This window comes from Calypte anna, chromosome 28, assembly GCF_003957555.1.
Source record: "Calypte anna isolate BGI_N300 chromosome 28, bCalAnn1_v1.p, whole genome shotgun sequence".
NCBI lineage: Eukaryota > Metazoa > Chordata > Aves > Apodiformes > Trochilidae > Calypte > Calypte anna.
The window spans coordinates 170,122-184,499 of NC_044273.1; the positions used below are offsets into that span (position 1 = coordinate 170,122).

The window sequence follows — 14,378 nt, forward strand, 5'->3', positions numbered from 1 at the left end:
GGTGGCTGCACCAGGGAGAACCAGCGCGGCAGAGGAATGGAACTGGGTCACCCAAAAATGCAAGGGAGGTGCAGAGAAGAGAAAATCATCTGGACTCTCGCTGGATGCAGGCCCCGGAGTAGCCAGGGTGGGTGCCTAGGCTCAGTGCAAGGGTGTGGGCTTTCTGTCTTGTCAGTGGCTCTGTCCAGGGCTGCAAGTCAGGTGGTGGTGAGGAAAAGGCCGCTCACTGGCTTTGTCCTGGTAGGGGACACGGACCCTGTCCAGGCTGGTGACACAGTGGGACGATTTCGTGGGACTCCTCCCCCATCTGTGTGTGCCCAGGAGGGAGAGGGGCTCTGGACAGGGGGGCTCATCCCCTTCATCAGGGAGGGCACCCAACCAACCACTGGCTTTAGGGTTCTGTTTTTTTTTTTTTCCTTGTTTCCCATCCCTGGCCCAGCCTTCAAACGCTTCCTGCAGTGCACCCGGGCCCCCAGACCTGCCCCCAGCAGCCGCTCGAGGGCTTTAAATAATGCACAGGAAGGAAGAGGCCGGGGGATGCGTCCGGGGTGCAGCCGACAGCCTGGGGACGTCTGCCAGGGCAGGGAGCGGGACGAGGGTGTGCGGAAATGAAGTGTCTGGCGTATCCCCTGTCCCCTCCCGCCGCAGGCTGAAGCCCTGGCACCCCCGGGGAAGCTGTGGCAGTTCCGGACCCTGCCAGCGGGGAGGAGAGCAGCAGGACAGGGGACCCTCCTGAGCTCTGCGGGGAATATTGTGACCATGGGGCAGCCCCCAAAGCCAGGATGTCACCCCCCAGCAGGGTTGGCTCTGCTGCTGTGTTGTGAGGGGACTGGGCAGCCGAGAGCCCCCCTGCCATGGGGCTGGACCAGGAGGCAGGATACTGCAGGGCCAGCAGGGAGGAAAAAACCTTGCTGTGACACGTTCACGGCCGAGGGAGGCACAGCATTCCCCCACCGCCGCTTCGGCAGAGCCTGACCCCCCTGCTGGTTCTGGAGCTATCGGGGATGGGGGTGTTGGGGCACAGGCAAGGGTGGCTCTGCCCATGGCCACCACCCAGAAGGACCGACATAGCGAGTTCTAGCTCAGCCTGAAATGCTCCCCAAAACCCACTGAACCTCACTCGAGCTCCCTAGGACCCCTCCATCTCAGCACCAGGGTGCTGAAGAGGCGCAGGCCCAGACAGCGAGAGGAAGCTCAGGCACCCAGTGTGAGGCACTGCGGGGCCATGCAAACCGGATTTTCCCCTGTAAGGAAACATCCTGGTCTGACAGCCCTGCTCCTCCTCGCCAAGAGCAGCCGCCTGGCAGCCATTGAACCCTTCTGCCCCGCAGCTGGGGTCAGGGAGGTGCCAATGCTCCCAGGAAAACGTGCCAAGAATGGGGCTGGACGGAGCGCAGGCAGCAACCAGGGGAAGAAGGATTCCGGGATGGGGCAGGTCTGGTGCTGAGGCTGGCAGGGTGTGGGACCGGGAGATCGGAAGATGTGGCCTGGAAAAGCAAAGGAAGAGATGGAGCTGACAGCCGTGGGATGGGGTGTTCCAGAGACACCTGCCCCTACGCAGAACCCAATACCCCCCGAGAAGCAGAGTTTTGCTGCCAGCGCTGGCCCAGTGTGCTGCCTGGTTGGGTTCATGATGTCAGGAGAATGACAGGGCATTGGAGCCAGCTGTGGGAAAGCCCATGCCACAGGCTGGCACAGCTTTAAACATAACCCCTATTTATTTGTACCAAAGTATCAGGTCCCTCAGGATAACCAACAAAGACAGTAAGGGATAATGCTCAGAACTAGGCCCTGTCTGTGGCCAGGCCACGGCAGATCTCATGGGACAGTGTCTGTGAGGGAAGATGAGAGCCCCGCTGCCCACTCTCTTGTGCCACGGCGTCCAGAGGGGGAGCTAAGCAGCCCCTCATCTGCGGTAACGGTACCGCTTGAAGTGGAACCAGAGCTGAAAGATCCCATTGGCAAACTGGCAGCGGAAGCCGTGGCGGTGGAATACTCCCACTCGCGGTTGACGTATCTTGAAGGCGATGTCCCGTAGGGTGGCCCAGCGTGGAAGCGCAGGATGGCAAAGTCCTTGTTGTCCTGGCAGGCCTCCAGGAAGTACTCGGGGTTGAGCGCTTGTCGATGAGGTCGGGGTAGAAGATGTTGAACTGTAGCCTGCACAATCTTGGGGGAGGTGTCGAAGTCGTAGTGGGGTCCTGGTTGTACTTGTTCCACTCGAGCCTGTGTGCACCCGGTTGAAAAGCGGGCTTTGCGGGGCGGTACTTGTCAGCCCAGAGATAGGCCTTGCCTGTGAGGGGCATTTCCACACTGAACTGTGCCTCATCTGCACCCATGCCCTCCTTGGCCTTACGAAGAAGATGTCATCGGTGCTTTCAGTGGCCATCACCTGCAGGGAGAAGTGACATCAGCTCCTGCAGTACCAGCCAGGCCCAGGCTGTGAGAGACTGCAGAGGGAAGCAGCAGCAGATGCTGGGCAGGGGATATGGAGCGGACACGGAAGATGTGGAGGTGCGCCCTGCAAACACTGGGTGGGCACCAGGCTGGCTGTGCTTGGAAACTCATCCAAAACACCTCCACTGTCACAGCCCAAACAGCTTGGTGAATGCAGCTGGGAGTGGCGAAGGACCTGATGCAGGCACCTGCAGGGAATACCAGTGGTCTGAACCCCCATCTCTTTGCTTGTCAGCGCCTTGGCTGCCCAGGCACATCCCTCAGCCAGGCAGCCAGGATGTGTGCTCCAGATCCCTTTTCTGCAGAGGCAGTGTCCCCATTCCTGCCTGTGCCCCAAAAGCACAGCCCTCTGTCCAGGCTGGCTGTGAGGCTGGTGGGCACAGGGCCTGCCCATGGGTCTCCTACCTGTGACCTGGAGCTGCTGCCGCAGGAGCAGCAGCCGATGCGTGTCCTCCTCAGCCTCCAGCACGTGGGCGTCGAAGGGCAGCTCGTTGGTGCCCCAGCAGCCGGGGGCTGTACTTCCCTGCATCGTAGTCATCCAGGCTCTGCTGATCAGGTCCTCCTCCATCCAGCACAGCTTCCCCCTCTGCCTCTCCTTTGTCTCTGCATCCTGCTCAGCCTCCGCTCTGAGGATGGCCCTGGCTGTGCCACAATGCTTTCCTCTGGTCAAGCCTACCAGGAAGAAGAGAAGAGGGATGGTACCCTTGTTCTCTGTTCACCTGAAGTGTGTCCATGGAAAACAGGAGTACCAGGCTGATGTTCCTGTCCCAAGTGCTCCCAGGAGAGGGCCTGGATGGCTGCTCTCCCCAAGAAAAGGCTGTTATACCTGTCACTGGGGGAAGTTGGGCTCCGTGTTGATGATGGGGAAGAGCGGTTCACTCTCCACACCCTGCTCCTGCTTCAGCTTGTACAGCTTCTGCCGCAGCACATCCTGGTGCCGCTCCCGCAGCCTGTGAAGAGATGAGCCATCAGCTCCAGACAGCAGAACCATTTTCTGCTCACACTGCCCAGCGTTGTGACACCCACCACACTGGGCTGGGTTTTGTACAGTTTTGAGCTGAATAGCCCTCCAGTTCAAGTTCTCTCTTGGAGACCTCTCTTCAAGACATTGAATTTGGAGAAGGGGCTTAATGTCCATCCTTCTTCCCTCCTGGGAGAACCAACCACCTTGGAAAGGATATAAATCCTCTCCAACGTTGACTTTGGGGTTGTATCCCAGTTCTGCTCATGGCAGGGTCTGCCCTGCCCCTTTCCACAGCCCTGGCCAGGGGATGGTCTCTGCTCTCACCTGGCCCGAGCCATGTAAGCCTTCAGCTGCTGCAGCAGGCTCTCCCAGTACCCAATATCAAGGTTGGGTCCTCCTGCCCGGATCTTGCTCTCGATGCCCTGGTACAGCACTTGCAGCTGGTTTGTACGTCTTCCCCTTGAACACAGACTGCACGTCTGAGCTGGACAGAGGCATTGACGCCATCACGACGCTCCCCTGAACAGACAAAGGTGGCCACTCAGTCCCCAAGTGCTCAGTTTGCCTTCACCCAGGCTCTCCTGGGCTGCACTGACAGCAGAAGGCTGGGCCTCAGGAGCACATGGCTGCTAGACCCACAGACTCCCCACCTAGAAGACCCCAGAGAACCCCTTTGAGCCTGAGCCCACTCACAGATCCTACACCTACTTTCTCCACTGCTCATACTTCCCTTGACACCCACACCAGGCTCTGCCCTCCTGCTTACCTGGTCCTCCTTTCCCAGAGGCCTCCAGTTTGCGGAGCTTGGCTATCTCATCCTCTGTGATGATGGTCATGTCCCTCCAGAAGTCCACATTCTTCCCTTGCTCCAGCTCCATGTAAACCTGCAGGCCAGAGGCAAGCAGGACATCAGGCACCTGCTCTACATCATGGGCAGGGGAACAGAGCTGAGAAAGGGAAGCCCTGAGCTGCTGCCTCTCAGCCAGCCCTGGCACAGGAGCAGCAGAGCTGGCACCTGGATGTCCTCCACCAGATCCTCCATGTCAGAGACAGTCAGGCCGTTCAGGAAGGTGTAGGGCTCGTGCATCTCCACAGCCAGATCATCATCCTCAGCACTGATGTACTTGGCCAGAAGGTCAATAGGTTTTGCCCTGCCATCCCGAATCCGTATCTTAGACCTGAGTGAGAAGGGAAGGCCAGTGAGGGGTGTCTGCCATCCTCTGCTCCCTAGGCAGGCCCCTCCCCGTGAAGCCACATCCCTACCGCAGCTTGGCCTGCTGCAGGTGGAAGTTGTCCTCCTGCTCCTCCCAGGTTTTGAAGTGCTCTGCCTCCTTCTCCCGCTGCAGCATCTCCAGCTCCTGCTCACGCATGGCCTTCTCCCGCTCCCGCTCCAAGCGCAACTGTTTCACCTGTGGAGAGAGATGTGAGAGCACCAGGGACAGGGCAGCCACTCAGGACACAGCTGTAACCCCACTCAGAGCTGCTTCAGCTCCTGTGATTAGTTCCAGGGAGCCAAGAGCCACACAGGAGAAGGACCAGGGTGTGCCAGGCTGCTCACTGCCAGCCCGCTCGAGGACAGGGGACATGGGCACAGTTGAGTGCCTCAGTCCTGTTCATATGGCACTTGTCCCTCTCAGCACCTGCTGAACTAGATTCAACCCCACGATAGAATTCTCCTCTCCCTGGAAAGTTGGTATACTGTGCCCCCCCAGTCCTACAGGAACCTCCAGTGAGACAAACAAGGGAAGTTTGAGATGACTGGGAGAACTGGGCTGTCCACAGGGTTCTCCCTCTGATGGTGAGAGGGAAGAGGACATTTGATCCCACCTTCTGCAACTCCAGCCGATTGTCCTCTTGGATTCGCTTGTTCCTCTCCTTCAGGTCTTTCTCATCTAGGTGGCTGATCCCTTTCTTTTCCAGAGCCTGGAAACAGAGTGATCCAGGGAAGGCATGAAACCCAGCAGTCTCTACAGCCTCTCATCAGCCATCAAATGCCACCATATCCACCTGTTTCTGCTGTTCTAGTAAGCTCTGATCCTATTGAAGGTCCCAAAAATCCCCCAAATACTACTGAAGCACCTCAGCAAAACTCAGGCTCAGCTCAGGGAGGCCACCTGACCTGGTAGGGCATGAACACAGCTGTAAATACTGCCCAGCACTCAGCTCCCAGCAGGTCTGGGTCCCTCTCCTGCACCTTAACCATCTCTTCATCCCACATCCCTGTCTACACACATTGGTCTTCAGAAGAAAAGGGGTAAAACCCCACTGGGCTTGTCAGAAAAACCCAGTTGCTGCCCTAGACAAGCATTTTGCTGCCTTTCACGTTACAGATGTTCCTTCCCCTACCAAACATCACCTCTCCCGACACCCCGCTACTCCTCCGTCCTGTTCCATAGCAGCTGCAGGGGCACAATCTCCTTCTAGCAGCCTTATACAACATAGTGTAGAGGAGAGCTCACCTTGCTCCAGATGAAGGTGCCCAGCAGGTTGTTGTCCCCAAAGGGATTGTCAGTGTTGGTGTAACCCATGTACTCCTCTCCCCATCCCATCTTCTCCCGCTTCTTCCTCTCCTTGGCCTCCTTCTTGGCCAGCCGGCGAGCCCGCTTCTCCTCGGGTGTCTCCAAGGCTTTCATGAGTGCAGAGTGCTTCTTCTTCTCCTCCTTCAGCCTCAAGCGCTCCTGGAGGCTCAGCTGCTGCCCTGTCTCCGCCCTGTCCCGGGAAGGCGGTGGGGAAGGAGAGCTGACAGAGGACATCGAAGACTTGGAACCATCTCTCTTCCTCCGCCGCTCTCTGCTCCGGACTCTCCTCTTGCCTTCCTCACGCCCCGAGCTGGAGGAGCGGCCCCGGGATCGTGAGCGGTGTTTTTTCTGGCTCTTATGGTGCTGGTCCCTGCTTTTGCTTTTCTTCTTCCATTTCTGCCTCTCATCGCCAGAGCTGGAGCTGGGGTGAGGGGAAAGCTGTGTTTCAGCTAGGAGGTGCTCACTGGTTCCGCATTGGCAAACGGGCGCTCCAGGCGTTTCCCGGCTGCGGGCAGGAGGCACCGAGACGCGGCCACAGCTACCGGCAGGGCCGGGGAAACTCGAATGCGCTTTCGAGGCGGCATCTGCTCCCCTGTACTCCCCAAAAAGCTCTACACGCGCGGGTTTGGTGTCACAAACAGCGATATCACAACACCCCTCATCCCGGGCCTGCTCCGGCCTCCCCTGGGCCCTGCCCGGGCCTGCGGCTGCCCCGTAGCACAACGAGACCGCCCGACCCGACCCAACCCGACCCGGCCCCGCTGCGGCCTCTTCCCGGGGTCTTCCTGTCCCGCCGGGGCACCGGGGCCTGGCTCAGCCCGCCCGACCACAGCGGGGCCACTGTCCCCTGTTCCCAGCACGCCGAGGCCCGGCTGCCCACTCCACCGGACCCACTCCCACGTCACCCGCGGCCCGGCCGCTCTGGGCCCGCTCCCCGCTTACCCCGAGCTGGGCTCCCGGCGCCACTCCCGGCTCCGGCTCCGCCGCTTCTCCCGGCTACGGGAGCGCTCCCGGCCCCGCTCTCGCCGAGACGAGCGGGACCTTAGCCGCCGTGCCGGGCTGCGCGACCCCGAGCCCATGGGCCTCGGCAGCACCCGCCGCGCCCGAACGGAGCCTGAGCCCGCCCCGGCCCCGGCCCCGGCCCCGTCCCCGGCCGACGGCGGCGGCGGCTTCAGCCGCTCCGCGCAGTACCGGGCCTGGGGCAGGCGCTGCCGGGGCAGCTCCGAGTGAGGCCCCCGCGGGAGGCGGAGCGCGGCCTTCCCATGCCCGCCCCTCCCCTTCACTTTTTCTTTCTTCTTCTTCTTTTTTTTTTTTTTTTTTTTTTTTTTTTTTTCTTTCTCCCCCCCCAAAACGTGGTCCCAGGCCCGGCCGGGAGCGCAAGAGAGAGGAGGCAGAGCCGTCCGGGGTGAGCACAGCACAGACTACAGTTTGCTTTATCACAGAGCCGAGGACAGATAGCATCGAGTTACAGTTCTCTGGAAAAAGGTCCTCCCCAGAGAGGGAGAGGGGAAAGAACCCAAAACAACCAAGAACAAGAAAAAATGCCATCATGACTTAGCTCCCTCCCACCACCCAAAAAAAAAAAAAAAAAAAAAAAAAAAAAAAAAAAAAAAAGAAAAGAAAAAGAGAGAAACGTGACAACACCTACGGGTTGGCACCACATTTGGGCCGCCAGCCCCCACACCCCCGTATTCACATACATTCATTACATGGTGCACACAGAGTGGCCATGGGAAATGAGTGGGGATATGAACTTCCAATAGAACATACTTGAGTCTAATGTAGACATCAGCAGAAAGAAAAATCAGACATGACCTGGTACGCCTGAGCCGTGGCTTTCACCTTGTCCTTTTCTGAAAGAGCTGGAGCACAAGAGTGGCTTAGAATGAGAGAGGGTGAGAGTGCTGGGCTGTGCCCTGCTTTGGGAGCCCATGCAAACTCCACCGTTCCTGTGCCACCCCTGGACCAAGACCTGTGAGCATTCTGGCTTCACTCAAAAGCTTCCCCAAAGTGCAATTTCAGCATCTGTGGCTGAGCTGCTCTCTGCAGGGACAAAAGCAGCCATGAGCTGGACCCTTGGTGTGAGCATCCAGGGCTCTCTGTACCAGCTCCTTGGCTTCCTTACACACCTGCTCTGCTCTGTATGTGCCTGCGATGGGCAGAGCCTTTACAGCTTGATGACAAGCACAGAGAGAGGGACGCCAGTTTTCACTTGTCAAACCTAAGAGCCTGAGCTGAAAGCTCACCAGCAGCCTCAGCACCAGGCAAGGTTCAGGGCATGTCCCACACAGCTGGGAACCCCAGTGGGGATGATGGGGATAAAGGAGAACAGGGCTACATGGGAACTGGCTGACTGGCTGGGCTGCTCTGCTCAAATCTCAGAGTAAAAGAAATGCTTTTAGCAAGAGAGCAGGGATACAGCACAGCACTCACCAGTGACCTGCCAGATCACTAGAGAAAGCCCTGACAAGGGCGCTGAAAGTGTGGGCAACTTACATCCTGGATGAGCTGGAAATACAGCTGGAGTGACATTCAGCCCAAGGACTGGTGTTGGTTGCCTTCCACCAAAAAAGGTCAGTGCTCCTTCTCATAGGTGCAACTTAGTCCTGCCCTCCTCTGACTCTAAACGTCCTGACATGGCAGCACTGACCACCCTTGGGAAACGCTCCTGAACTCCCTGATGTTCTGTTTCAGCACAGTGCAGTGGTGAACTAACAGCAAGGCTGAAACTCACAGGCCCTTTTAGCCTCCATGAGAAGCAGAGGCTGAGAAGCTCTTCAGCACTCACTGTGTGCGAGCCTGGGAAGGAGCAGTTTCCATTTCAGATCAGCATTTCCCTACAGGAAGTTTCTTTTGTCCCATCATGTTGACAAAGTTGCTCTAAGCCCTTTGCACATCTTCTCACAAGCCCAACCCTCCACATCCAGGCCTGCTCGCTTCAAAAGATTCAGCGATACAGAACTACACAAGGATTGGTTCAAAAAAGCTAGAAAGCTTGAGGAAAGACTATGCTTAGAATGAACATGCTGCAAAAGGTGTGGGTTTCTCCACATCTCTTGGGACCAAGTGCGGCTCCAGCTTGCAAAGTTCATTCACTGAGATACTCCATGGAGGTGGGACTCAGCTGCACCTTGCACAGCGGCTAAGCAGCTTTAGAGACCCCAAAATGAGGGGAAGGGAATAAAGTCTCCATCAACGATACTTAAACCATCTTAAACAAGATGCTTAATTTAATGTTAGCTGGGAAGTCCTGATGAGGCTAAACCCACCAGCCCATGAACAAGGTGGTACCAGAGCAGTTGGGCCTCAGGTTGAACAGCTCGAACCCAGCCTCCTGGGTTCCTCCAGCACAAGCACCCAGGAGCAACAGTTGAGATGCACAAGGGATGTAGGTCCCTCTTGGCCACTCTACATGGAGGAAAAAAAAAAAACCACCAAATGCTGAATTTTTAGCACTGTGAAGCCTCTTGCTTTCAGCACAGAGGTCAGGCTGTAGGTACTGCACTCCTGGCTCACCTCTGCCGAGCTCCTGAGCCCCTCGTGGTACGGCCACGCAGCCTGTGGAGCCCAGGGCACTGCCACAAGCAGTGGGATGGGTTGGGAAACACTTCCCAGCCTTCCTGCAGGGAATGCTATGAGCTGGGTGAACAAACTGTCAAGTGGCGACTGGACGGGGAGCGTCTCTTTTTTAAAGACTTTTTTGATAGCTTATTTGGTAAATATGTGAATACATCTAATGGCAGCAGCTTGCAAGTTCCCTGGGCCTGTGCTCTGGAGAGAAGCACAGCTTACAGCCTTCAGCATCTGCAGGCAAGTAGAGAAGTCTAGGTCCTGTACTTCTAGGCAAGAAAATGTCATTTCATGAAGATCCTCACTAAGTTCCATACTTTGCAGAGGGGAAAAGCTTCCCACCAGTCCAGTTACCTTCTGGGACATGAATTAACCCATCCTGAGTGCTGCTCTGAAGACAGACTGGGGGGATGGATCCCGAGAGAAGGGTCTCACTTCCTCACTCCTCCACAGGAAATTCCAAAGACAGTCTGAAGATTGTAATGAGAATAGAGATTTTTTGACCCTCTTCCTCAAGTGAGGCTCCTAAAACACATGAATAAGACTTGGCTCCCTCTGATTTAAAGGATATCCTTTCTCTCTGGGAGCTGAGGATGGAACTGCCAGAGTTCAGGACAAAGCTGTGGCATATGTCCTGCTGGCAGGTAGACAAGCCTAGTATGAAAACTACCGAGTGACACCAAATCCTCTCACCTAAAGCTTGCAGCCCTGAAAATGCAAATTGTCTCAGACATCTGCAGCAGAGATTTCCAATACCACAGGCAACACCTCAGTCACCCAGCTTTTTGTCCAACAGAGTCCAAGAACGAACACACCGCCTCCCAGAGTGATGAAGTGGCAGAGCCAGGCTTCTCCTTTCTGCCTCCAGTGTGTGCAGACGTGCATGTGCCTCCCAGATTGCCCTGAGGTACAGAGGATACGTGTGAACCCAACATTCATAACCGCCCCCGAGTACTAAGGGGTGGGATACACCCAAGAGCATGCGAGGTGCTAAGTGGCTCCAGCAGGACCCAGTGGCATCCAGACAAGCAGAGCAGGGAGCTCGCACTCCAGCGCAGTGGGTCCCTGGGGTGCCGAGTCCTTGTCTGTCCCTGCCTGTGGCTGGAGCAGGTGGTGGTGTGGCAGCTGGTAAGATGAAGCATGGACTCCAAGCATAGAGAGGGATGGGGTGAGGCAGCAGTGCAGCACATGGTGAAGGCAGAACCCATCGCGACGTCCGGAGGAGAGCCGAGGTGACCACGTCACTGTCGCCAGGAGTTGTTTGCTTCCCCCGCGTGGTGTTACAGATAGAGAGAAGTCACTAGTGATTTTTGATTCCAAGTAAATTGGCATGGCTACTCTGGACAACTAACATGGGAGCAATTCTATTCAATGGCCTTTAATACATTGCATTTACATAGCACCTTTCATCCCAGGGTTTAAGTGCTTTAACAGAAGTGGGTACTATACACCCATTAGCATGGGGGAAACCGAGGCACAGAGTGGTTAAGTGACTTGCCTTAGGTAACTCGGAAAAACCATGAAAGAGTCTGGACAGCCTTAAACAACTTCCTGACTCCATCAGTTGGTCAGATCACACCGCTGCCTCACATGAAGCCACTCTGGTCCCTGCCCTCCCCAGCAACGTGCTCATACTAATTCTCCAGTGAAATCTCACACTCCTTTCTGATGCACAAATATATGACAACAACAAAAAAAAAAAAAAAAAAAAGAAAAAAGTGCAGTAAACTAAATGTTTAAAAAAGCACATTTGTGCTGCCTCTGTGCAAAGATGAAAGAAATAAATATATGATTAAAAAATTAAAAAGGTTCACAGTATCACACATGGATAGGTAGCTACAGTAGTGAACGTCTGGAAAACACTGTGTTACTACCCAGGATTCTCTACACCCAGCTGGATGTCTCCGTTGGGAGCTGCGGGTGAGCGGGTGGTTTCTTTGCTGCCCACATCTGGGATAAGTAGAAATACATGGTTATAGTTTTGCTCCATTCTGAAATGCAGTGCCTGGGATCCTGCAGTGCAGCAATACTGGTCTCAGCAAGCTCTTCCCCATCCCACTGGAACAGCTGCATCAACGAAAAGGGAACACATCGACCTGCAGAGGGAATTGCTGCTCTCTGGGGCTTCTGTGTCTGCATAGAGATTACTGCAAGAAGCAGAGAAAAGAGTCAACACCCAGCACCTGCCCTGAGCTCCCTTAAGTCTGAGCCCAGCCAACTCCCCAGGTCCAAAACAAGCATGAAGAGTGCAGGCTGTTTGCTTCTCATCCTCCAGCAATGACAACATGACTGGAGAACGTCAGCGCCCCAAACCTTTCTCTGCACCAAACAATTTGGAACAAGCCATGACCCTTGTTGAGCAGAGTGGGTCTCTGCAAGATCTTTCCTGCTGCCACAGAGCTGATCCCAGAGGCAGCAGAGCTCTGCTACAGGCCTGCAGGAGCCCTGAGCTGTGCAGAGGGAGCTCCGACCTCCACCCACCGGGCACACGTTTCTTGTACACTTACTGTATCGCTCTCCTCATCGGAGACAGAGTGGAGCTGAGCACTATAGTGGAGCGGGGAGTAAACCCAACTCCTCTCGTCTGTCGGCTGCCAGAGTGGCCAGAGACGGCAGGGAGAATGCAAGGAGAGCAGCAGCAGAGCAGGGAGCAAAGGAGAAAAGAGGAAAAAATAAAAGGAGAAAATAAAAAAAAGTAGGAAACAATACAGTAAGAACAGCTGTCCACCTGGAGGGAGAGAACTGAGCTCAGTGCCAGCTCTCAGCAGAAGAGCCTTTCTCATCCTCAGTACATACCTGCTCCCTACCAGCTAGGACATGGGACAGCCCACCAGCAGCTCACACTGGACCCTGCTCCAGCTGAAGTGAGGGATGGCACCACCTCTCCTCTTGCAGGGACAGATTGTTAGAGCTCTTGAGATGCCAGGGAGACCTCAGCTCCTTGCCATGGCATCACTTTGGCTCCACAGACATCAGAAGTGACTCACCTAAGGGTGGTGACAGAGCTCTTGGTCCCTGCTGCCCACTCCCAGCTCTCCACATCCCACTTCCCAAGCCCTGTGCATGTTACAGGCTGGCACCTCTGGTGTCCATAAGGGCTTTTACAGCCTGTGCTGTTTTGCTGTGCCTCCTCCCTTCCCTGCAGGCCAAGCAAGGCAGCAGATGGGTGGGTTAGACCATGGTGGATGATGGCCACAGAAAGGAAACAGTTATCAGTGAGTCACAGAGACAGTGGGGTAACAGGAATGAGTACGATAAAGGAGGAAAACACAACTAGATCTTGGAAAGAATGAGGGGGAAGGGGATGTGTACTGAGGAAGCTATCACAGCACCAGGCATTGGTGGGACAAAACATGCTTCTGCTGCTGACAGCACAGAGAAGCCCAGGCAGGTTCAAGGACAGGTGTCTGCTTCCAGTGTTCCCAGGGGGAACTTGCTTCCACTGTAAACGGGCTCTTTTGGTTCCAGAGCTGCTCCAAGAGAGAGGAAACTGCTCCCTTTGACTCAGCCTGGGGTTTGCAGCAGAAGAGAAATGAACTTGGAAGAAGCCTGTGGGGGTTCCCAGCCTGAGAATCAACTGTTAACATCTATGATACACAAGGAACTACAAGAAGCCAGAGGAGCTTTGAAGCACTGGGCTCTGTGTGCTGAGCCCCGTCAATAATTGCAGCTTCGTTTGCAGAGACTGTTGGGAGGAAGGAGGGAAGAAAAAAACTTGCCTGGAGCTTCTTACAGGGCTCTGCTAGAGGTGCAGGAAAGCTCAACACTGCATAAAGCCTGCCCCACATCCTGTTTTTCATCCATTCTGACTGAACTGCATGCTACAGCCAGCCTCTTTTAGAACCTTTTAGGAGCTCAGCTGCATGCAGGGAGCTGCAAGCCCAGCGAGGATGTAAAGGAGCATCCAGAGCTTGGTATTAACCTTCCCAGCGCTGGGGCGGACAAACCCAGCCAGGAGAAGCTGCCAGGAGGGGTTTCTCATTTGCCCACAGAGGTGCAGCACTGTCCTCATGCCATCAGGCAAGGCCAGGAGCACCTTTCTACCCCTGCTTCCCCATGCACCCTGCCTGATGCCTTCTCCCCTGCCCTGTACCAAAAAGGCAGGCACTGGGAGGTCCATGCTACACAAATGCTTGTGCCCAGGCTCTGGCAGCACTGTCACTACCCTCTGAGGCAGCTCTCATCCCCTAGATGCTCAGCTGCCTCCCTGCATCTTTTGGAAAATACAGGAAAACCCTCACAGCTCACAGGAAACCTGCACTGAAAAGGGAGCACACTGGTGATGTTCACAGAATCATAGAATGTCAGGCTGGAAGAGACCTCAAGGATCATCTGCTCCAATGCTTCTAATATATTATTTTTTATGTGAGATGTTTCAGCATCCTGTAGAGAAGGGCTGGCAAGCAGAAACCATTTCTGACCCAGCAGCAGCTCCTAACTCATTTGGCTCTCTGAGCTGCTCACCATCCCAGCCAGCAGGAAGACCAGGTGATCTCCAGAGGCCTGTTCCAACCCTTACCATTCTGTGAAAATAACCAGCTACAAGCCTAAAAGCTTATATTTGCAACTGTTCTTTTAGTAGCTTTAAAGCATCCTAATGGTCCTTTGAAACCCCCTTCTGGCTTCCTGGGCCAATGGTACCACGACCAACACTGCCTACAAAGGCTGTGGTGCCTCTCTGGTCAACTTTGGTGCTTGCAAGTTTTCCCAAGGGCTGGGTGACACTGCAACACATCCCATAGCAGGAGCTGTGTCACCAGCCTAGGGAAAAGCAGGACAGAGTAGATGATTCTGCAAGATCCCAAAGGGAGATCCATTTGTGTGGTTTCTGTAGGTGCTCCTGGTTCCTAACAGCCACCCACGACATCCAA

General features: G+C 55.4%; 2 protein-coding genes across 3 annotated transcripts in view; both read right to left on the reverse strand.

The window, feature by feature from the left end:
- Window positions 1-1,699: 1,699 nt before the first annotated feature.
- On the reverse strand, window positions 1,700-7,030 carry CACTIN (cactin, spliceosome C complex subunit). The gene is given in 17 exon segments (XM_030466481.1): window positions 1,700-1,992; window positions 1,995-2,111; window positions 2,114-2,389; window positions 2,860-2,953; window positions 2,955-3,055; window positions 3,058-3,078; window positions 3,081-3,126; window positions 3,281-3,404; window positions 3,743-3,864; window positions 3,866-3,904; window positions 3,906-3,937; window positions 4,185-4,302; window positions 4,434-4,596; window positions 4,682-4,827; window positions 5,246-5,341; window positions 5,878-6,358; window positions 6,880-7,030. Coding segments are annotated over 17 exon segments (2,199 nt in total). The 5' UTR covers window positions 7,017-7,030; the 3' UTR covers window positions 1,700-1,906.
- A 540-nt stretch (window positions 7,031-7,570) lies between these two features.
- The window catches only part of PIP5K1C (phosphatidylinositol-4-phosphate 5-kinase type 1 gamma), a 47,585-nt gene continuing 40,777 nt past the window's right edge, over window positions 7,571-14,378 (reverse strand). The window contains exons 17-18 of one of the 2 annotated variants that reach the window (XM_030466153.1): window positions 12,015-12,098; window positions 7,571-11,654 (exon numbers count right to left, since the gene is read on the reverse strand). In XM_030466153.1, coding sequence (XP_030322013.1) covers window positions 11,652-11,654; window positions 12,015-12,098 — 87 coding nt within the window. In that variant the 3' untranslated portion in view covers window positions 7,571-11,651. The remainder of the gene's footprint in view (window positions 11,655-12,014; window positions 12,099-14,378) is intronic. The other variant, XM_030466154.1, reaches the window with a different exon arrangement.